The sequence below is a fragment of the Orbicella franksi genome, chromosome 4, assembly GCF_964199315.1.
Source record: "Orbicella franksi chromosome 4, jaOrbFran1.1, whole genome shotgun sequence".
Taxonomy (NCBI): Eukaryota; Metazoa; Cnidaria; class Anthozoa; order Scleractinia; family Merulinidae; genus Orbicella; species Orbicella franksi.
In genome coordinates, this window is record NC_138148.1 from 17,183,295 (window position 1) to 17,206,214 (window position 22,920).

Below are 22,920 nucleotides of genomic sequence, written 5' to 3' on the forward strand. Positions count from 1 at the left end.
AAAGTGTTCATTGTTAATTCCCTCCCCCCCCCCCCCTCCCGCCCCCTAGCTGTCAGGTTAAAACACCGTAAACGTCGATCATGCATTGGTAAACACTACCCGTTATTCCTTTCGACTGTTACCTTTTGTTGGAAATTTCTCGAAACTGCTGTATGCATATTTATAAAATAACTGAGCTACTCCGCGCGCTCTCATTGGTCGATAGGCGTGTTTAGTTGAGAGTATGGAAACACGGTTGTGACGTTTTAAATTCGCGCGTATTTTTGAGAAATAACACTCGAGAGGAGGGGGTGGGGGGAGAGGGGGACTGAGAGAATTCTCGAAAGTTAAGCAAACGCGAGACATAGCTCTCTCAAATTCTCCCAACCATCCTCGTGTTTAGATGAAGCCATGTAAACACGGAAAAGGTGCTCTATCGCTTAAAATGTATATGTGCAAGCATGCTATAGACCTATCTGGACTTTTTTTTTAGTCAAGACGTACGGTTTTAAAATAACCAAAACGTTTTATGGTCATGTGCAATGCAAACCCTGCCAGCACCAACGTACAATCGTCAACTTTCAAGATCTCAATTCATTACTTTTTACCTCTTCTTAACATAGCACATCCTTAGTAATGCCTGCTCTTTGAGGGTCGCCATTGACATACCATTAATTGACTGCACCTAGCCCCTTTTTTTAATAGCAAATTTCATAAGACAGTTCTGGATGATCGCAGAATATTATAGCAAAAAGGGAATGGCAGAACTACTGAGCAAGAAAGAGAAACCTAATAATACGTGGATAAAGGCGAGGAAGAAAGACACCTTACCTTCAAGTATGAATGACAGAAACACATATCTAGCTACATCTTGCACCGCGTGTATAGCCATGATATGAGGCGCGCTTGATCATGTGATCTACATTCAAACTTTAAGTGGGACTTAAATGTATTCTTCGCCTTAAAACTTTGACAAATTCTCATCTCGTTTTTTTTTTTTTTTTCTTGAAAGACAAATAAAAACAGATGAAATTGCAGCAGGAATAACAAAACGCTCGATTTAAAGCCACTTTCTAATGAAATTGAGGGAGGCACAATGGCCTCATGGTTAGTGCGCTCGTCTCTGGATCGAGCGGCCCATGTTCGGGCCCTGGCTGGGAACATTGCGTTGAGTTCTTGGGCAAGACACTTAACACTCACACTAGTATTACCCCTCTCCACCTAGGTGTATAAATGGGTGCCCACGAATTTAATGCTGGGGGTAACCCTGCAATGGACTACCATCCCTTCCAAGGGGGAGTAGAAATACTCCTAGTCGCTTCACGCTACAGAAATCGGGATAAGGTCCGGCCTGATAGTGCACGAAGGCTTATGGTTAGTACGTTTGTAGAAAAAAAAAAAAAAGACGGTTGAGAAACTTGTGACATTCTACGGTCAGCCTTGCCACCCTCAACTTCGTATAAGGTTTATTTATTTATTTATTTATTTATTTATTTATTTATTTTGTTGTTCTAGTGTTGTGCAAATAGTGTTATCTAATTTATCTTTCATCTTGTTGTTTATATGATAACCTTAGAACCCCGAAGGTAGCCCCACTGCATTTGGTCGGGAGTACACTTTTCCTGTTTTTCCTAATTAGAAGTTATTGGGATTATGTGTCCGGCTTTGGCGCTTGTTAGATATTACTTGGTGTGCCTTTATCCATTCTACTGTAACTTGGGGCCTGGCTGACCAACGCTCCCGTGCCTCGTAACTTCTGAGTGTGGTTGGTTGTGTAGTGAAAGCAAAATCGGTAAAATTCAACTAAATTAATCGCACTTATTCACATTCAGTTATTTCGTTAAAACATTTCCTGACATGCCTGCTGCAATTTCATCTGTCTTTTTTCGTTCTTCGGAAGGAATTGAAATGGATACTTTTGAGAACTTGGGAAAGTCTCTTCCCCGAGCTTCTTCCCAAAGTTTCTTAGCAAAGGTTTTCACTAGCAGGATTGTTGCCGTGTAAATACAGTGGATTCGACTGTTTTGACTGTCTTGCCCTTTTAGCTACATCAAAAAGGCCGCTGTCAGTTTTAAAGGATAGATTTAAGGCTATTTAATCTGGATTACGATTAGAGTTCCATTGAGTGGTACAGAATGACGTATACCGGCCCATTCCAGAGCGTTCGTCTTCTGTATGTGTTTTGCAAGTAATTCATAAGAGTCAATATTGTTAAGATCAAAACACACGTCTTCCACCATCTGAGTTCCATGATTAAAGTACCTTTTATAAAAAAAAAAAAAAAAAAAAAAAAACTGGTTTATTTCTTATTTTCCGGTTAGATTTCGAAATTGGCTAATGCCAATTAGCTTTAACGGTGTTGTCTTCAACATTTCAACATAGTTCTATGTAGAATTGAGAACTGATGGTTAGGTCTTTGACATTATAGCTGCAATACAAAAGAACCAGGGTACCGGATATGCCAACTAGTTTTTGTTTTTTTTGATGATGATGATGATGATTTATTTGTGTTTTTGTTCTTGTTTGTTTGTTTGTTTTGTTGTTTTGTTTTGTGTGTGTGTGTGTGTGTGTGTGTGTGTTGTTTTGGTTTTGTTTTTAATTGCTCTCCGTCTTGTTTTGTTTCTCATTTTCGCACATACAGGCAACAGTTTACTATCATTCCAGTCTTTGGATCAACAACGATACCTTTAATATTGTGTGTGGGGAGGCTCGGTTTGATTTATACGAGGCCAAGCTATCGACCTATTGGAACACTACATTCACTAAGATTTGTTTCGGCATGAGATTCGTCAACAGATCACGTTCATGTCATCAACAAGCATGCCAGCTCCCTGTACTCAGGGATTGCCGACGGCAAATAACGTGGATCGATCATTGTAGCACTTGGAGAACACTCATTGGTTCCGAGGCCTCCTTACAAAGCCATTGGAGCCAGGAAGGGTCTAACGTAGTTGGAAGCAGCGCCGCGCATTTCAAAGCAAGAATCGGCGTACTTGGTACCAATGAAAACGACGGTGGTACTTTTGACTCTAGATTAGGGTTTGGAACAGGATCGAGGGGATCCTGATAATACTAACACATATGTTGTAACGAGGCCCTAAAGAGCCCTAGTAATGGAGACATGGAACTATTTTTGTGTTTATATCGTATATGAACAGGGGGAGAAACCCGGGATCGGGTTGTTGTTTTGTTTGTTTTGTTTCTTTGTTTTGTTAGTTTGTCGTCTCTGCCGTTTTATTTCATTGTATTCAGAGGCTTTTTTGATAATTTAACGTGTGGCAGCAGTGTGATCAAATTTATGGGCAGTGCATGCAGGGAAGATGTAACCGGAGAACGATGGAAATTCGATCAAGAGCCGATTGATGAAGCCAAATTATTGGGCCTGTCTATTGATGCTCACTTCTCTTAGACTAAGCACATAGTCCTCAGCTATAGGTGATTTCAGGCGCATTAGACCATTTATAAGCAAAAACACCGCTCTCTGCTCTACCAATCTCAACCATCTTTTGACAGCTGTTCCATTTGGGATGTGCTTAACGTTTCGCTGAATAACAAAAACTGCACAAAAATGCTTGCCAGGGTCATTACAAGGTCTCGTTATGAAGCCAGTGCCAGTCCTTGACAAGCTGATAGGCTGCATTGGTACAATCTTTCCCCGCGGCCGAAAAAGGCTTGAAATGATCCTAATTTTTAAAATAATGAAAGGACTTACCCGAAGTGTTGGCAATATTTATTTACTATCCGTACAAATACAATTACGTACAATTTACCGAAAAGAAGTCTTTTATCGCTTATAGCGGGGAATCAATATGGAAACGACGCAAAATAAGCCCATCTAAACGTTTCAAACGTGAAATCAAACGATTCTATAGAGGCAGTCCGTCAGGCCCCCTTATAGCAACCTCGTAAAACTTGTTTACTGTTTCACAAAATTGCTATAAAGGGGGGCCTGATGGACGCGCAATTAACGGCTGATTGAAGTATTTCAAGAGTACACTCAAGAGAATAGGGTGTATAATATTTCCACTTTGTGTGTGAAAGGGAACAGGAATGCCATGTAGAACGGTAAGGATTTCGACGTTGGGGCGGATACTGCCCATCTAAAGCCTTATTTGTTATCTCAAGCTCTCAGGTAGATTGCACGGCTGTTATACGTGTGAGGTAAGATGTCTGTTATGAGCTGATAGCAGATAAAACGTGAACCAATAGGAAGGACAGACATCAAATAACAGGTGGTTTTAGTTAAATATTGCTCAATTTCTGTGTAGTAATAAGCAGAGGCTGACTTCAAATTGTTATGACCAAATAAATTAGAGCCAGAATAAACTGTCGTTAGGACCTGGCGAGCTGTTTCTGAGATAAAACAACGAACTGTTTAAAAACTCCCTTTACTTTCAACAAGTACTTTCTACTATCCTGCTCAAAGAAAGTCTATCGATGAAACGCAGTTCGTTCCTGACGCTGCAATCGTTGTTCGTGTTTGCTTTATGTGAAACTTGGTTTCGACTTATTGCACTTGCGAACCAAGGTGAGTAAACTAGGTAGCCCCTTAGATTAACTGTCCCTTATCCAAGTAAAATCTAGTTGAAGGCCTCATAATGTCTTTTGAGTTAAACCTGCTTCCTGAAGAGCCAGCGGGGAAGCGTTTGAAGGCAGATTTTAGTTTTCTTTTTCTTCGGTCAAATCTCTCTTGAGACAGCTAATCAAAACGGCAGATCTCCTAAAGCAGAACATATGTAATTGTTTGTGTTTTTATGGAACTAAACTTTTTTTATGATTGAAACCTCAAAGAAATGAAATTGAAGTAACTTTAAAGCAGGACGTATTCCTCTCCAGAAAGGAACATCCGGTATGAATCGGTTTTCTCCATTGCTCACAATTTTCCCTAAGATGGGCTTCTAAGGACGGACAGCGGACACGTTTAAATTAATTGCCACTAAAATAAACACAACTATCTAAATAATTAAATTTTAAAACAACTTGAATATATTTGACAGTTATGTCAAGTTGTAGTAATTGATATATCACGTAACTTGACATTTCTATTAAAAATGAGGTGCGTAATTAAAGCCATTAAGTAAAATCGCTCGAAAAAAAGGAAAACAAGCGTTGGCTACGTTTATGAGGTGGCCCTCAACCCTATTCAAAAATCACGAGTACTGTCAATCCTTAATTACCCTCGCACTTTTGCGATTACTCATTTATTATATGACTGGGAAAATCACGAAAGTGTGCGCGTTAATTTGCAGTACAAATTGAAAATTAATGATAAGTTGGCCTTCTCTCAGCCAATCACAATGAAGTAATTTTTTCAGTTACGTAATAAAGCCTGGATCATAAAACAGTTTCGTTACTGAGTGGAATTTCCATTGATAACTTGAGCCATCTATTTAAATCACTTATCTTTCTAGCGAGGCAAGCGATCGGGACAGAAAGTCTCGCCAAAATATTCCTTCATGTATTTCCTTACCATTTGTGAAACCCGGACAACAAGCATTAGCACGTTTTCATTTTATTCATTTTAATTTATTTTCTATTTTCTTTTTAATCCGATTTATCCACAGATCTCTGCCGACAGCTCAAGTTTAGCTCACCAGTTGATGGATATGCTCTGCATGGCCACGTGATCAAGAATATTTCTTTAAGCTTGGAAATGCGTGCCTCTTGCAAAGGGCGATGTACCATAGAAAGTAGATGTATATCGATAAACATTGGTCCAGCAATAAACGACAAAGTTTTATGTCAGTTGAGTGACTCTGACCACATTCAACATCCTGATGATCTTAAACCACGTAACGGTTATAAATACAGAGGCAGCGAGCTGGTAAATTCAGACTAAGTTGGCGAATTAATATTATTATTATTGTTATTATTATTATTATTATTATTATTATTATATTTATCGAGTAGCACCAAGGTCTTTATAAGATATGAACTAGCACTTTGAACGTGAACTTTTCTTTTTTTTCTTGAAGATATTCAAGACACGAGTGCGTGATTTACAGAAAAACGAATAGAGCTCAGTATTACTCAGTAGCTAACGAATCACGGAGTTTGTTTGTTTGTTTGCTTGCTTCAATTTGTCTGTTTTGGTTTTTTGTGGTTTCTGCTTATAATTTACGAGTAAATAAAATTGGCTAAGTATGAGCAGAGGATATTCTCGACTACTTTTACTGTTATCGATGAAGATATCATCAATGAGTTTCTTCCTTTACCTTCCTGCTTTTAGAATTTTTGTTCCAGTAATCCTTGTATTCATAATGCAACCTGCTTGACTGGATTTACAGGGAAGAAATACCTCTGTGTGTGTCAGATGGGCTTCACAGGAGAACATTGCGAAAAAGGTATAGCTAACGGCAGCAAAGTCTAATCATTATTGCACGTGATATTAGTAAATTTTACAGTAATGTTCTGACATAACGCGCTCGGATTGCTTGAAACAGCGTGCTTTATCAGAGTGCAAATGCACGGTAAGATGAATTTCAAATATTTTGCGCAGGGCATTTTGACGAATTTGACCCAATGTAAACGTCTTCTATAACTCAGACCAACGCAATGGAAACGAGCTATTCGTCTACATTAAACATAGCTGCATGGAGGCTTGAGCACTCAAGAATAAGGGAGAAACACTCGACCACGTCTCGTGTTTCCCCCTACACTTCTTTCGTGCTCTACCGCTTGCTGGGTACTTTACAACAGAACATGCGCAGTACAATCGAGGCTTATTTATTTGTTAACCCCCTTCTCTAAGATCATGTATCCGCCCCAGGCCCTTGGAGACATTGATTCAAGTAGTCTGCACGCTTATCTCTTTTACACAAACCTGGAACTATCCATGAACGCTTCAAGAACATTGCAAGAAATTCTGTTATACTCATAACTGTTAAGATAGATGCACATCTTCTTCCTGCTGTTCCCCTTGGTGACGTTTGAAACTAAATTCGTCTGTTTCACTTTTTTATTACCTAGATATCAACGAATGTGATAACGACACGAACGATTGTCACGTGAACGCAAATTGTACAAACACCCTAGGATCCTTTAACTGTACTTGCAAGGCGGGATATATTGGAGATGGAAACAAATGTTCAGGTGTGATTTAATGCATAACTATCATAACATAACTAAACATCCGGTCCCACCAGAGGACATGTTACGGCGACATGTAACGAAGAGAAAATCTAAGCATGTACTCGAACACAAACGAAAATGCAGCAGGTTCGCGCTGCAGTGACGTATTCGCTGAAAGAGAATCAGCACACATAAGTGTAAGAATCGCCAGAACTTATCTGCTTCACCCTGCGTGTCTGTTCATGTTGTGACTTTATATCTGGTACTGGAGAGCGGGTATCAATAAACGAGATGCCCGCCCCTGATGCTGTGTTCGTGTTTATTAAGATTAGTTACAAAATATCTTATAATCGTTTCAGGGTTGATTAAAGTATAAGGGTAAGAATCGCCAGAACTTATCTGCTTTACTCTGCGTGTCTGTTCATGTTGTGACTTTATATCTGGTACTAGTAGTAATATAGTAGTAATCAAAGATTATGAGAGTGCGATTGACGCCGTCACTTTAATATATATACCTTAAATAAATGGTTTCACTATAGCTGACTCTCGACCTCTATTGCTAAAATCAACGTTTTTCATCGAAAACCGAGGTTTTACAGACAGATATATCTTAGTGTCAAAGTCCATGCAAGTTTAAGAGGTCCCTGTAATAACTATGATTTGTTGATTCGTTGAGTGACAGCGCCAGTTTCCGTAGACTCATATTAACAGGTAATGTTTAAGCGTAATGGTTAATTTGAAAAAATATATTTTATATACATTATTCTAAGCTGGAAGCATAAATATAGGCAAACATTTGCAATCGTACGAGTGTGCTCGTTTATCGTCCGCGTAAACAAACTCCGTGCGACTGATTCGAGTATTTCCCCTGATGAATATAGCAGACAGTATTTACATAATTTGCCGTTCCTTGGTTCAGGCATACTCTTATGGATCTTTTCCCGCCGATTCCAAACAATATTTGACGTATAAAGACTGAGCTACATGTATCTGTCGCGACAGGAACTAATCAACAAATCCAATCAAAATATGGCTGTTTCCCACAGTTAACATTCCAAAGCCAAGGCGATTCAAAGTCGTGTTCGTTAACATACAAAATAAACGAGGACAATTCCCTCAGATTTCGATAAAGGCTACCATCGAAGCGTTCATATTCATCAATATCCAACGCTGAAAGCACAAAATAGCGAATCCCATGGCGACTGAATGGAAAGAAGTCAAAGAAAGACCCAGCGCAAAGACGAGCTCGCATGGCCTGCTTACATGCTCACATGTTCGTCACATGTCTTATCATATGTAATCACGTCTTAGTATTAAACAGTACCAGTTTATTGACCGTGACATGCCCTGCAAAAATCAAGCAGGGTGGCCATTTTGGTGTCCTTACAGGAATGCGGAGTTTTTCTGCATATAACCGTGCACAGGGTAACCAACTCTGGTTCTTCAAACGCAACAAGTCGCCGTGACATGTTCCAGGGTGTTTGAGCCTAAAACGTATTCTTTAATGAAAAAGTTATTTCTTGGGACCGCGTGTTTTTGCTCATGAAGTTAGCGAGCTCTTTTTCTAGGCTATGTTGGGTCAGTTTCTCTTATTAACATTTGTCTTGAACAGAGGTGAATGCCGTTCTAAATTTGATAAAGGATTCAGATGGTTCAATTTTTAGTCATTCTCTTCCTAAATAATAATTGCACACTAAATAACGATCAGTTGTTGACAGTGTGTACTTTTTGTTCCTCAGCTGTGGCCGGATCCTGCAAGGAGCTACTTGACCTGAACCTGTAAGAACAGGTCCTCATTTTGAAATTTAATCAATGGAAAGCTGTGATCCATGCCTCAGTATGTATACTGGCGGGGTACAGTGAAAAACTCGACGATGTAGTTACATACAACAATTACTGTTATATAGCTGGCGTGTTTCCCGCTACAGCGCGCCCATTCATTGGCTAGTTTATGGTCACATGGCATCTAACAATGAAACTGTTTCCCGCCAAATGCATGAGCGGCCAACATTGCGAAAACTATAACGTCAAACGGGAAACAGTACACTGTTACCCGCGAAATGTTGACCACTGTTGCACGTTATTTGTCAATGTCTCGGGAAACATCGAGATTCTCCGGAAACAAAATTCACTGTTCCCCTCGGGACCAGTCATTAAGTGTTAATATCAAACTAATTCGCAATTTCCAACTGTTAGATGAAAGCTATTCGAGTTGTTCTCTCGTGTTTTTAGATCTTCGGGTAATAAAGCCTACCCACTAAAGCTGGGATCATCAATTGAACTTGATGTCTACTGTCACATGGCTAATGATCTTGGTGCATGTGGAGGTAGCGGATGGACGCTGGTTATGAAAATTGACGGTAATAAGGTAGAGATGGGATATTTTATTGTTTGTTTTGCAAATTTGGAAAGCCTAGCCTTACAAAATGTGGTTACCATGAAAGCATCAAGTTCCGACGAATTTAACATGTCATACCGAGTTGTTTCCAGGCAAATCAAGTTTTAGTGAGAGCTTGGCATAACAAATATTGAAAAACCTATTAACAGTTACAGTCAGCGCGGGCACTCCGCCTCTTCCACCACACCCATTCCCCCTAGGTCTGAAAAGGGTTCATTAATTCCTTTGCTAATGGGTGATTTGCATGACAGCATCATTTGACTACAGCTACCGGAATCCTTCACTTTTCCTGTTTCTTCTGCTAATTTGGACATTGTTATTTAAACTCCACTGGGGCTTCAAAATTTTAATAATAAAGAAAAAACGAAAGGAATTCGGGTAATTCTGGTAGTTGTAGTCAAATGACCGTAATGTGCAAATCTGCTATTCACGTCAAATTGGGTGTGTGCATCAAATTGAGCACATCATCGCACAAAGTATTAAGCATAGAATACGATTGCAAATTGAATATATAAAATAATTTTAACACTTAGTTTTGCAATTAGCTCCCAGATTTACAAGCATGGAGGAGAACAAATTTCAAATTTTGAAAATGGGTTTACTCCCATAAGTTAAAACTTTAAGCAGCTGTTTATATCGTATTGGATATGACAACTGTCTTTGGATTCTGACGTTGCTGAGGCAACGTATTGTCCATTTGCAACTTTACCCACATCTAAACGTTTAAGATTTTCAATGTTCTTAAACCTTTTTTTCAGTATATTTGCTAATATCTAAATCCTTACGCGCTGTAATGCTGTGGAGAACTATGAGCAAACTTGAATGTTCCTGCTTCCCATTTTTCTACATAGGAAACCTTCCACTATGATTCAAGTCTTTGGAGCAACAAAAAGACCCATAATACTGAAGGAGGGAAGACTGGTTTTGACACGCAAGAGGCCAAGCTACCAACCTACTGGAACATGTCGTTCTCCAAGATCTGTCTTGGCATGAAGATCCCTGGACAGGAAACCACCAATTTTATATCGATTAACAAAAAGGCTGACTCGCTGTACTCACTCATCGCTGACGGGCAGTTCCGCGCCACATCACTGGGCCGCAACAGGTGGAAAGCGCTACTTGGTTCAAAAGATACCTTGCAGCTCCACTGTAACAGGGAGGGCTTTAATGCATACTGTGGCTATCCCAAGGCAAGAATCGGTATTCTTGGTAACAACGAAAACGACTGCAACACCTGTGACTCTTTCATTGGGTTTGGTACCAAAGACTCAACAAAAAGTGGCCCGTGTGGAGATAGGCACATCAAAGTCATGGGTTATATCTTGATTCAGTGACACCCGCGTATTGCTTATTTTGCATTCGTGCGGGACATGTTCATGAGAAAAAGCTGAAAGTACTAGTGTTTGCTTTGTAATCAGACCTTCATTAAATAATCAGAATATGTGGTAACCCGGAACTTATGTACAATGCTGGAACCGCTGATCTGTACTTCCCTGCATTACATAAAGCGCTTTTAAATTAAGCGTCGTTAAACCAAAACCAAACCAATAAGTTACCAATGATAGGCACAATTAGTTAGTATACTTTGGCAGTACTCGCCTAACTTATAATTACTTTGAATTGTTTTGAAAATAAGAGCCGAAGAGAAGGGGTTGGCAAAACTTCTATTAAAATATAATCAATATGAAAATATGATCAACACGTATGACAGTGTACTCCTTTCAAATTTGGTTTACCTCTCTCAGACCTTTTTATGCAAAAAAGGATGAACAAAAAAATTAAAAAATAAAATTTATTGCATACTCATAAAGCTATTTCTGCTATGACTCAGCTTGAAGCTTTGAGCTCCAAAGATGATTAATTAAAAATCATTTTAGTTTTAAGTCACGTGGACGGTAAGATATGCGAAGGAAATAATTATGGTTGGAAAATATGGTCCTTGCAGATATATGAAGATTACAGTGTTAACAAATTACGTTCATAGCCAGCATCTCGATCTAGTTTCTTTAAACTTGTCAGCAAAAGTACCTAATTATTACTAAACAGGCTGCTAGCAAAAAGTTAATGTCAGTTAGAAGCAAAATGGTTCCCTGGCTGCCAAGGAAAATGGCTTAAATGCGTCCCATTGAAAAATTTCTCAGTAAAGGATATTAAGAAAGCTCAGACAAAATCGTTGCATAAGATATTTAGAACTAATAAGAAACGAGATACGAAAGCGGAGTCGACTTTAAAATCACGCGTATGATTTCAGACCAAATTGCGCTCCACTCGTTTGAACTACCATGTTAATTAAACTTTTTGAAATTATGGCTAGAGGTGTTATTTTACAACCCGAGAGGTACCAAACCAAGATCAACACAGTCATTTTCACGCAAGGCGTTCACGTAGAGGAGTTATTCACCAGCAACGACATTGTAACTCATTATTAAATTTAAACCGGTGATGGAATTTTAATCTCTAACAGTGCTCTACTTCTCATTCCCTTTCTCTGTTGCAATCTGTTTCACCCTAAGTAAACCGGCCTTCTTCCTTAAACGAGTGAATGCCCCTTTGATGCGTAACCTTTTAAAACACGCTATTTATAAGAATTGATAAAAGAGAAGCAAGAAAAAGTTATTGCTGCAGCCATCAAACGAAAAATTAACGGACTAATCCTATTTTGTTTACCAAAAGTTGAATGCGAGTTCGAATGCTTAAAGAACGACTACATTTCCGTCGACGTCTTTGTCTATCTCGTCCTGTTGCACGGGGTCATCACTATGGGTCTCATCGGATCTGCTGGCTGCAGCATGGTCTTCTTTTCCCTCCTCATGATCAGGGGCAGGCTGTGAACCAAGAACGACGACATCGTCAGCCGAGTCACTCTCGACTTCTTTCCTTTCAAGTTCTTTGGACGTCGTTGGTTTTTCTTCATCAATGTTTCTAACATTTTCTAAATTAACAGGTGGGCGACTGGCGATGACATGCAGATCTGCACTTGTCGACGGACGTTGCTCTTCGATTTTCTTGTCAGGTACATTTTGGAAAGTACGAGTAGGTTTGTCACTTTCCAATTCAGTGACATGTTCTTCAAAAGCATGCCCCCTTTGCAATAAGCATCTTTGGGCGAGCATTTGATAGCCTTGGTCCCATCCACTTCTCCAGGGACGGCTTCATTTCCTTCAACGACGCCTTCGTCCACTCTTTCTTGGCTGTGCACACGTCCGCTAGATCTAAATCTTAGAAATAAATTCAAGTACAGATTAAAGCATGTTTCAATTACGTTTAAATCATACAATTAGACGAAATCTCGCAAGACTCAAGCAAAGCTTTGCCCATTAAAAAAAAAAACACGATAATGGGAATTGCATAATGCGTTTTCATACAAACCAAACTGACGAACACACAACATATTTTTAGCATTAATTAATTAATTTACAGTAACTACCGTTTAGCGTTTGACATAATTGTCAATGTCAACTTTTTTTCTTTTAGAAAGATATACTCGGTACACCTCGTCGTGATATTTTTGCTACTAATTAATTGCCTGGTAACTTCAGCTAGTGTTCACTGCGACTTTGGACTGGTATTACGCTTCTGTATGTCAGGATACTCATAAAATGTGAAAACAAAATATCTTTGTAACCAATCGAAATGGAATATTTTTTAAACATTGGAAAAAGAAATTATCGTTGCCAAAAATAAATTATCGTTGCCTAAATTTAAAATTACAAGGACGTTCAAAACGTTCAGCGTATCTTACCTGTTATGGTTCTTTTTGAAAGTCAAAACTAGCGTGACGATGATAAGGAAAAACAGAACACCACCGATAGAAGCTCCTATTATAGCACTAGTGGCATTTTTGGGCTTTGATCCTTCATCACTCTCGTCGTCTGTCTGTTCACCGTTGAAAGTGTCTGGGGATGATGTTACTACAGACTGAACGCTTAAGATAGTTCCATTCATCGATCCTCCAATACTGGACATATTACTATTCACAATGTCTATAAGGACATCTTTGGGAACCACATTTTGCGAGAATCCCTCTGGCAGTTGTAAGTAGAACGCTAGCAAGGCTGTTCGATTATCTTCAGGTGACTGGATTGGATAGCCTGGAATAATGTGAACCATGTTGCCTGAAAATGCCATTTTGTCAGACGACCGTCTCCGACGGGAACTGAAATGACAGGAATTATAATAAAGAGGTTACTAAGAATATACGTGTAAAAAAAGTAGGTAAAAAAAGGTCAATTCTACATACGAGCCAAGTGGCCCATTAGGCCGGCGCTTATACCGGTTTCTGTAGCATGAAGCGACTAGGAGTATTTCTACTCCCCCCTGGACGGGATGCTAGTCCATCGTGGGGTTACCTCCCGGAATTTAATTCGCCGGTACCCATTTATACGCCTGGGTGGACAGAGGCACTTTGAGAGTAAAGTGTCTTGCCCAAGAACACAACACAATGTCCCCGGCCAGGGCTTGAACCCGGACGGCTCGATCCGGAGACGAGCGCACTAGCCAGGAGGCCACCGCGCCTCCCACAAAATAAAAAGTAATGTGCATGTCAATTGTAGAATAAATGTAAAATCACAATGCAATACGACTGTTTGGCAAGAAAAATTTTCTCGGACAATTACAACTGTGCAACAACCTATCGTAAAGTGGGACAAACTGAGCTCCTCGTTCAAGAGAAGTTGTTTAGAGATTATGCAATATGTTTTTCTTTTAAGTTACGCTTTGTGCAATGTAGCTATTGTTACCTCGTTGCATTTGATTGACACAGCGTCTCGTCAGCGGCACAGTAATCTGTAGCTACCCTTGCAACTTCACGCTTAAAGTCATCCTTCATTTGTTCGTCCCACTAATAAAAACACACAGAGTAAAACCATAGCTAAACGAACAAATTCATTGTGTAATTTATTTTGGCTACTAGGTTTGGGGTTATAATTAATTTGTCTTCCATTATAAGGGACAGATGACTTATTTTCAACCATGCTCTTCGTATTTCCCAGTCTCCTCTCCTGGTAATTATTGCAAAGTCCCTATTTTGCTTGTAGCAAAGGGTTTTGGAAACCTTCTAAAAAGAGTAATAAAAGAGAGACAAACTACGCTGTCCATGGCCCAGCCCTTCGTTTACTTTAGTTCCTGTAGCATACAGCAAATAGAGCAGTATTTACTCTCCATCAAAATTTCATCATATTAAGGGAAAAGCTGATGTTATTTCACAGGATTTATGAAGAATAACATTAAAGCCCTGGAACCGCGTCATGAACAAAGCACTTGAACTAAAACTTGAACTTTAGTTTTATATTATTTTATTATATAGTTACAAGAACTGCCTGCCCCGCAATTAGTTCCAGAACAAATAGAAGCGGGGGCAAGAGTTTACATTAAATAGGAAAGAAAGAAAAAAAGTAATGATTATTCACAGCAAAATTTCAAAAGGTACAGGTAAAAAAAAAAAGAAACAATGACAGGTAACCGGAGACAAAGAAACAGTGTCGTTAGGGTGCACAGACCTAGGTAACTAGAATACTATAATGAACAAACTATGTTAATTCAGTGAGCTTTTGTATCAGATGAGAGACTTCAATATAGTCATCTTCACATTGTAAAACATCAAGGAGTATTTCCTTTATTTTATTTCGGAATTTAGATTTGATCAGTAATTTCACTGAATGTGAGATGGAATTCCAGCCTGAAACACCAATGCTTGTAAAGGATTATCTTATCTTCTCTGTTCTTGACAATTTTCAAAGAAGCACTCATTCGTGGATGATCTGGTATTATAGTTGTGTATTTTTACTGGTTTTTAAAAATTGCTTCAGGAGGTTTATTAGGGCTTTTTGCGTAAGAATATCGTGCATCAAGTAGCACAAATGTTGGAAAAATAAGAATGAGATTGGAAAGCAACTGGCGAAATAAGGAAATTGCACGTTCTCTGCTCTTCCGAAAGAACATTAAGCACAATGCACGCTTCTAAAAGATTAGTCCGTTCAAAACGTGACTAAAGAGGAGAAAATGCATTCAGAGGATACCTGCCCTGTCTAAATCAACATTACTGTCTAAAGCCTGTCTACGTTAGGACGTTAGTCATAATTTACTTTCTAGCGACAATTTGTTACAGCAAAAAATAATAAGAACAAAAACAAACATAAATAACAAAAATGGAGTACCTTCGTCATATCCAGACCTCGAATTTCTAACATAACTGACTCTTGAATTGACTCGTTTGATGGTGTTTGAGTAGCATGGTCAAGGTCAAGGTCAAGATCAGTTGGAGGACTATCTTGATCATCTTGTTAATGGGTAAAGAAAAATATACATAAAAAACCTGTAACTACTAAAATTATATAACATACATAGTCCACTAGCCATCAAGAACAGCAGAAAAAAGAATACAGCCACCGTCAAATGAGACAAAAGTTAGCTTGACCGGTATGTCAAGTAGCGGTTGCCATGACAACGTCAAATATAGGGGGAGAGACAGCTGGCATATCGAAATTTCCCTTGTGGGGATGAAAGAAACGCTACTGAAAGTTCCTGCGCCACAGAGTACATCGCCAATTTCAAAGTTCCGAGAAAACAGTCACCCTCCTCCTGGCCTCTGTATGCCTGAGAATTAAATGACTTAGATTTATGAAGACTGCCACATGAAGGAGGTTTGAATCATTTAAAAAAAAATCTCGCCTATACAGAAACCACATGACCTTCGACAATTTTCCATCGTCCAATTTAACTGAGTAACACAGGCATCCCCGAACGATGAAAGACTTGAGCATACAGCAGCGAACTGAGGGTTGTCAGAACAATCAACTAACAGAAAAAGAGTAAGGACAAACGTTAGAAGTTTTCTTCTGTGATGTCCAGCCAGCTTAAAATATTATATATAGTTGCTACGTCTAGCTACCTCCACAAAATCCACATGACTTGGCGCAATACTCTTTCGTCCAGTTGGAATGGACTATGCAAAAATTGCCATAATGAGGAAGAGAAGCACAATTTAGGAATCCTGGCTTATCTGAACAGCCTGCTGTAAACGAAAGAGAAAGGAAACAAGAAATAAGATTTTTTTTTTGAAAAATGTTAGCTTAAAGCAGAGAAAAGGAAACAATCGACGTAAATCAACACGTTCCACCCATCAAGGAATTTCTTTTCTAACTAGTTCTCCACCCAAGAGCAGCTATTCTACTACCGCGGCTTAACAGCTCAGGCGTTAAATAAAGACTTGCTGCGATAAGCGCTTTGGAAAATAACTCTAAGATTAATGTAGCCATAAAACTTATTAATGCAGTTATTTTCCAAAGCGCTTATCGCAGCAAGTCTTCATTTCCCTACAAAGATAGGATCAAGCGTTCTCAACTGTCAAAAGTTGTGTATAAGGCTAGTTGTTGGGACTGCCAGGATTTCTACATTGGAAAAACAAAACGTAGATTATGTGAATTTTATATGAAATAATTCATATATGAACTGCGGTTGTAGATGATAGTGAAGAATGATCATCGCAGTAAATTTTCCAATTTAAGCAATTGGAAAGAAGAAGCCTGAAAAAATCAGGGCTTCAACGGGATTCGAACCCGTGACCTCCGCGATACCGGTGCGATGCTCTACCAACTGAGCTATGAAGCCACACATTGGGAGCGAGGTCACGGGTTCGAATCCCGTTGAAGCCCTGATTTTTTCAGGCTTCTTCTTTCCAATTGCTTAAATTGGAAAATTTACTGCGATGATCATTCTTCACTATCATCTACAACCGCAGTTCATATATGAATTATTTCATATAAACTTCACATCATCTCACTCCTCACGGGAAGATATGAACTCAATAAATTGACCTCGCTCCCAATGTGTGGCTTCATAGCTCAGTTGGTAGAGCATCGCACCGGTATCGCGGAGGTCACGGGTTCGAATCCCGTTGAAGCCCTGATTTTTTCAGGCTTCTTCTTTCCAATTGCTTAAATTGGAAAATTTACTGCGATGATCATTCTTCACTATCAAAACGTAGATTGCATGACAGAAAAACTGAACATTTTAAATCGATCACGAGTAGCTGTCATGCTTCTGCTATTGCAGACCACGTCACGTCAACTGGTCACAATTTCAAATGGGACCACTCTGATATATTAGCAAAAGGTGAGACAGATACACATTGCAAGATTAAAGAGACTCTACTAACAAGGGAATTAAAACCCACCCTAAATGATAATGTAAGCAGCGAAAAGCTTTATCTTTATTAGTTTCCATTGTTTAAATGCAAATTTTTCTCAGCCTCCGTCATTGTAACTGTTAATTAGTTACTTATTTTAAATTGTAATTTAGTTGTTACTTCTATTCCTAACGGTCACTTCTGAAGATGTATGTTGAAACATACGAAACATCAAGTAAATGAACTTTGTTTTTTAACATGCGTTTTATTGACATGTTTATCACCACAGTTTGCGTGTTATTTCTTATCAATGCCTCTCCCTTTTAACAGCGCCGCCCGGCCGCTTGGACAAGTGACTTTTTAAACTCTTGATGTGACCGGTTAGATTTAATTTTCTTGGATTTACACTAGTTCAACGCTTCGGCTCCTTCCCAGAACTGCGTACTGGTTGATCTCTACCTGAGACCATTCGATCACACCACCTTATCACAGACCTTCAAAGCTGGATTAAGCATGAGAAGAGTTTTCCATATGTTCTCTAAAACGAAACATGTGAAAGCCACTTTCCAGCAGACTTTTCCTCTGTTTCCAATCCTTATTTTACTAAAATATGTTAAGGTCTGTCGGTGTTATAATCGAACGGTTTTAGCTCAAGACTATCAAATGGATAACTGCTGTTCAGTTAGTAAAATTCTTGCTCAAAAACTCTTGCTTATCAGATTATGTGACTCTAAAACGACATTTTTCCTCGTTTCTTGGCCCTGCTGGCTAAGAAGGGCATGCCGCGCTGGGGACAACAATGGTTAGAGCGTTGTTATCACTCAAAACCGTTCAGAAACAAACTTTTATTCACTGAAAAGATCCCCACATACAAAGCTACTTGTCCAGAGTGAGAGAGGAATAAACTATACCTGGTAAGCTAGCTGGAGAAGCAGACGGCTTATGAGCGGATGAAGTAGTTGAGTTAGGAGGCAGACTAGAAGGAGCATATGTTGATCCCGTCGGAAAAGTTGGAGGTGCTACCGTCTGACCAAAGCAGCTTCCACTGCTAATAGATACATCATCTATGGCTATGTCACCAGTGAAAGACGATCCTCTGATTCCTTCAAATGTCACCTAATAAACAACATGAAAAAGCGTCCGGACGAATTAGCAATAAATTTTGTCTTCTCTAGTTCATTCTTACCAAAAAGGTGAAATTGAAGGAGAACAATGCTACCAATAGATGGGCGATTAGGTTAAAAAAACACTGGATAAAACTTGAAGAAAAGTTTCAAAAACGCTTAGGGTTAAGTTGATTTCGTTTTTGTTTTTTGTTTTTTGTTTTGTTTTTTTCTCAGCTCGTTTTTGATAACAAACGGAGGAACATTGTTTCCTCTCAGCGCTTGAAATGAACATGTCAGTTTCTGAAAGAATGGAGTCTGCATGTCCATGGAAGAATCTGATCTTGTATACTGAGGAGCAAGTGGAAATAGTCCTTTTTGAATGATTTGTTTTTTGTTGTTTTTGTTGTTGTTTTTTGTTTGTTTGTTTTGTTTTGTTTAATTTTGTATTGTTTTCTTAATTAATTTAAAGTTCTTGCGTATTCGTTTAACCAAAATTCATGTTATGGTTTATTTAGAGGAGGGTGAAATAATGGATGACTCTCATTGAAACTTACGTCGTAATCCACATAAATGTTTATTTTGGCTTCTTTCCAGCTGTTGCCATGGTTTCCTAAAGCTTCGAATACCACCGAATTTCCGCTAAAGACTGTTAGAGTCTCTATGGTGTCACCATACATGTGATAAAAGAACTTGAGGCAGGACAGCTGTTTATTGCCAGGTACAGAAAACGTAAGCTTTGCGCTATCACCAGGGACTTTGGGAGAAGACGTCTCGATGTACATGTAGTATCCTGTGAAAATAGAAATCATTTTCTTTTCAAAGTAATTAAAAAACTGGTCATTGTCCATCAATCCAAAGGAGGTCTCTCCCTAGGGCAGACTTGACACGGAGATTTTTTTGGTTTGATGTATGTTCACTTTTAAAAACCAAATGAGAAATTAGACACCGGACGCCCAGCTCCAATATGTCGTGCAGACATCCAGAACAAGAATCACTCAAAACAACATGAGAATATAAAACGAGCACGTAAAACACATTATGCTTATGGCGACCCGAAACTACAGTTTCCGGTACACCCTAAATATGCTGGAGGAATGAGATCGAAAATAGGAGAAACCTTCGAAATTAACCTGATGGATAGAAAGCGCTAAAGTTAGGAGGCACTCAGCCAATGGGTAACACGAAACTTGCTCTGATTTGTATTATCAAATACATACTTTTGCTTGTACGAAAGAGTATTTTTTTTTTGCGGAGTAGGCTTTATAGTGTACGTCAATATAAATAAATAAGTTTATTTTTTTAGACCAAAGAAAAGATTTCAATAGCTTATCCAAATGTATATCTAACCTTCTCCACTGGTATGATCGTTATCTGGGCCTGTATTGTGGGATGGTGTTGACCCTCTGTGTCGCGTCCAGTCAAAGGTATCTGAGTTAGACTGTCGCCAGCCAGAGCACAGTCCATAATCGAAGTCACATGAAGCGTTCCCAGGAATAGTTGCTGTGATGGCAATAAAGAGGCAGAACTCTTGCTTATTTATCAACAAGAATTTTAAGTGGAATATTTTACCTCTGCATTCTCGCCAACAGAACCGTCTCTCCTTTTCACTGGCGGCGCCTTGGCGCCAGGAAAAAAAAATGGGTCTGGAGAAACGTAATGTGATTGGTTACGCTCTTGGATTTAACTCAAAGTAATTAAACGGCTAATGGTTCCTTCCCGAAAATACCTACTGGTTGATCGCTAACTAAAACCATTCATTTAATAACATCACCTTACTACAGACTTTCACCCAGTTAGAACAAGTTTATGAAGAGAGTTTTCAATGTCTTCTCCACAAACAAACACATGAAAGCTACTTTACAACATAATTTCTCTTCCCGTTACATTCGATTATTTCGCTCTAATAGGTTAAAGCCAGGCTGTAGGCCGCTCTACCTACCTAAATAGTAAGAGCGTTGTTAACGCTCGAAAAAGGTTAAGAAACAAACATTCACTCTTAGAAAAGATTCACCACACAAGCGAAGCTGCTTGTTTAGATGGAAAGAATAATCAAAGTGTTATACACTGTACCTGGTGCGCTAGTTGGAGGCTTGGACGGATTATGCGTGGATGAACCAACTGAGGTTGAAGGCAAACCAGAAGTAGGCAAACCAGACGAAGGAACATATGTTGGTACCGACGGGAAAGTTGGAGGTGCTGCAGTCTGACCAAAGCAGCTTCCACTGCTAATCGAGACATCATCTATGGCTAAGTCGCCGGTAAAAGACGATCCTCTGATTCCTTCAAATGTCACCTAATATAAACAACATAAAAAAGCGTCCTGACGAATTAGCAATAACTTTTGTCTTCTCTAGTTCGTTCTTACGAAAAAGGTGAAATTGACAGAGAACAACGTTATAAATAAATGGGCGATTAGGTTCAGACAAAAACTAGATAGAACTTTGAAGAAAAGTTTCAAAACTGCTAGGGTTAAGTTGATTTTGTTTTGTTTTGCTTTGTTTTTTGTTTGTTTTGTTTTTTGTTTTTTTGTTTTGCTTCTTTTTTTTTTTTTTTTGGCTAAGTCACCAGTATAAGACAATCCTCTTGTTCCTTCAAACGTGACCTAATGAGCAACATAAAAATACCATCCCAGGAAAAAAAAAGTTTTATCTCTACTATAGTTCTTTGTTACCATGAAGGTCAAATGAAAATACAGACCAATGTGGCAATGGGTGACTGGTTTCAGACAAATACAAAAGATGCAGCGAAGGAAGATAAAACTATTTAGCAAAAGTCCCTAAGATTTACTTTGTAAGTACATCTTTAAACTTTTTAAGTTCTTTTGCTTTACTTGGTCTTTTTTTTTGTTTGTTTCTTTGTTTGTTTGTTTGTTTGTTTGTTTGTTTGTTTTTTCGGTTTCGTTTGTTTGATTGTTGTTTAATAACAAAAGGAGTAACACTGTCTCGTCTCAGGGTTTGAGATGAAGATATCTGTTTCAAAAAGAATAAGGTCTACGAATGTCATGTCTGAGGGAAATCTGATCTTGTGTAGAAGTAAGTAGAAATAATCATGTTTAAATGATTTGGCGTGGTTTGTTTTGTGTTGTTTTGTATTGTATTTTTATTTACGAACTTGTTTACCAAAATTCATGTTATTGTTCATTAGGTGGACGGTGAGTATTTTTTGTTGTTAACAGCCGGGGTGTTACGTTCAGGTAAAAGATGACATTGAAACTTACGTCGTTTTCCAAATAAATGTTTACGTTTGCCTCATTCCAGTAGTTACCATGGTTTCCGGACGCATTGAATACTACCAAGTTTCCACTGAAGACAGTAAGAGTCCCCATGGTACCTCCATACATGTGATAATAGAACTTTAGACAAGACAGCTGTTTATTGTCAGATACTGATAAAATAAGCTTTGCGTTATCACCGGCGACTCGGGGAGAAGACGTCTCGATGTACATATAGTATCCTGCGAAAATAGAAATCACTTTTTGTTTAACACTTTCAAAAGACCATAGATCCCGTTAACGTTAAAATGAATACGAATCAAGTAATGTTTTCAAGAGCATTTTAAAGTTCATGGATATAAGTTATTGAGGTAGCGTCAAGTCCATTTTGGAGAAATATTGGTCGACTTCTTTGTTTGTAGGTTTAGGAAACAAGCCGCAAAAGAGGTCCATGAAATTGCAAAAATACGGAACCAACAAGCTAGTTCAACAAAGTGTTGATTAAATCCTTTTCATCTGCTGATAAATTGATGTGCCTCTACGATCCATTCTCGTTAAACTCGCGACAGATAAGCACTTCTTTATGCTTCTCACGTCGCTTTTTTGAACATTTCACTGTCATTGTCCTACTAACACGAAGTAGAAGGGATTTATGTTTCATGGTTTATTCAAGAAATGTTATTTTGTGCCATGAATTGATAAAGCAATTCGCCGAAATTAATTCGTTTGCGGTCCATCTGAGCAGTCCATATTGCAAAATTCGGACCACTAAGAAAACCTCAATCAGAATTATCCTTTTCATCGTGGACCAGTTCAGCCATAAAATAAGAATGCATATCTCACCTGACCCACTAGTATGATCTTGATCGGGGCCTGTACTAGAAGATAGTGTTGATCCATAATGTCGCGTCCAGTTAAAGATGTCTGAGTTGGACTGTCGCCAGCCAGAGCACAGTCCATAATCGAAGTCACATGAAGCGATTGCAGGAACGGTTGCTGTAACGGCAAAAATACAGTCATCTGGTTGATT

General features: G+C 38.8%; 3 protein-coding genes across 7 annotated transcripts in view; 2 read left to right on the forward strand and 1 right to left on the reverse strand.

The window, feature by feature from the left end:
- The first annotated feature begins 2,709 nt into the window (after window positions 1–2,709).
- On the forward strand, window positions 2,710–5,844 carry LOC145484857 (uncharacterized). The gene is made up of 2 exons (XM_081463498.1): window positions 2,710–4,507; window positions 5,544–5,844. The coding sequence occupies exons 1-2, from the start codon at window positions 4,417–4,419 to the stop codon at window positions 5,816–5,818; spliced, it is 366 nt and encodes a 121-aa protein (XP_081319624.1). The 5' UTR covers window positions 2,710–4,416; the 3' UTR covers window positions 5,819–5,844.
- Window positions 5,845–5,978: 134 nt separating this feature from the next.
- On the forward strand, window positions 5,979–11,093 carry LOC145484808 (putative skeletal organic matrix protein 5). Its single transcript, XM_081463446.1, has 5 exons — window positions 5,979–6,323; window positions 6,949–7,071; window positions 8,790–8,829; window positions 9,283–9,418; window positions 10,300–11,093. Exons 1-5 carry the CDS (start codon window positions 6,293–6,295, stop codon window positions 10,780–10,782), a joined length of 813 nt encoding a protein of 270 aa, XP_081319572.1. The 5' UTR covers window positions 5,979–6,292; the 3' UTR covers window positions 10,783–11,093.
- A 133-nt stretch (window positions 11,094–11,226) lies between these two features.
- The window catches only part of LOC145484693 (MAM and LDL-receptor class A domain-containing protein 2-like), a 60,269-nt gene continuing 48,575 nt past the window's right edge, over window positions 11,227–22,920 (reverse strand). For 3 of the 5 annotated variants that reach the window (XM_081463291.1, XM_081463290.1, XM_081463292.1), the window contains exons 44-54: window positions 22,734–22,886; window positions 21,897–22,132; window positions 20,750–20,972; window positions 20,027–20,179; window positions 19,234–19,469; window positions 18,485–18,689; window positions 16,338–16,460; window positions 15,604–15,725; window positions 14,188–14,288; window positions 13,191–13,604; window positions 11,227–12,666 (exon numbers count right to left, since the gene is read on the reverse strand). In XM_081463291.1, the coding sequence (XP_081319417.1) occupies window positions 12,381–12,666; window positions 13,191–13,604; window positions 14,188–14,288; window positions 15,604–15,725; window positions 16,338–16,460; window positions 18,485–18,689; window positions 19,234–19,469; window positions 20,027–20,179; window positions 20,750–20,972; window positions 21,897–22,132; window positions 22,734–22,886 (2,252 nt within the window). In that variant the 3' untranslated portion in view covers window positions 11,227–12,380. Of the gene's footprint in view, window positions 12,667–13,190; window positions 13,605–14,187; window positions 14,289–15,603; window positions 15,726–15,747; window positions 16,244–16,337; window positions 16,461–18,484; window positions 18,690–19,233; window positions 19,470–20,026; window positions 20,180–20,749; window positions 20,973–21,896; window positions 22,133–22,733; window positions 22,887–22,920 lie in introns of those variants that run through there. The other 2 variants (XM_081463293.1, XM_081463294.1) reach the window with 2 other exon arrangements.

What these genes read in the sequence shown, in the direction of transcription:
- LOC145484857 (XM_081463498.1), top strand. Translation starts at nt 4,417, where the DNA reads ATGAAACGCAGTTCGTTCCTGACGCTGCAATCGTTGTTCGTGTTTGCT. An exon ending in TATTGCACTTGCGAACCAAG is followed by an intron (nt 4,508 to 5,543) that starts GTGAGTAAACTA and finishes ATTTATCCACAG; the next exon opens with ATCTCTGCCGACAGCTCAAG.
- LOC145484808 (XM_081463446.1), top strand. Translation starts at nt 6,293, where the DNA reads ATGGGCTTCACAGGAGAACATTGCGAAAAAG. An exon ending in AGATGGAAACAAATGTTCAG is followed by an intron (nt 7,072 to 8,789) that starts GTGTGATTTAAT and finishes TTTGTTCCTCAG; the next exon opens with CTGTGGCCGGATCCTGCAAG. An exon ending in GAGCTACTTGACCTGAACCT is followed by an intron (nt 8,830 to 9,282) that starts GTAAGAACAGGT and finishes TCGTGTTTTTAG; the next exon opens with ATCTTCGGGTAATAAAGCCT.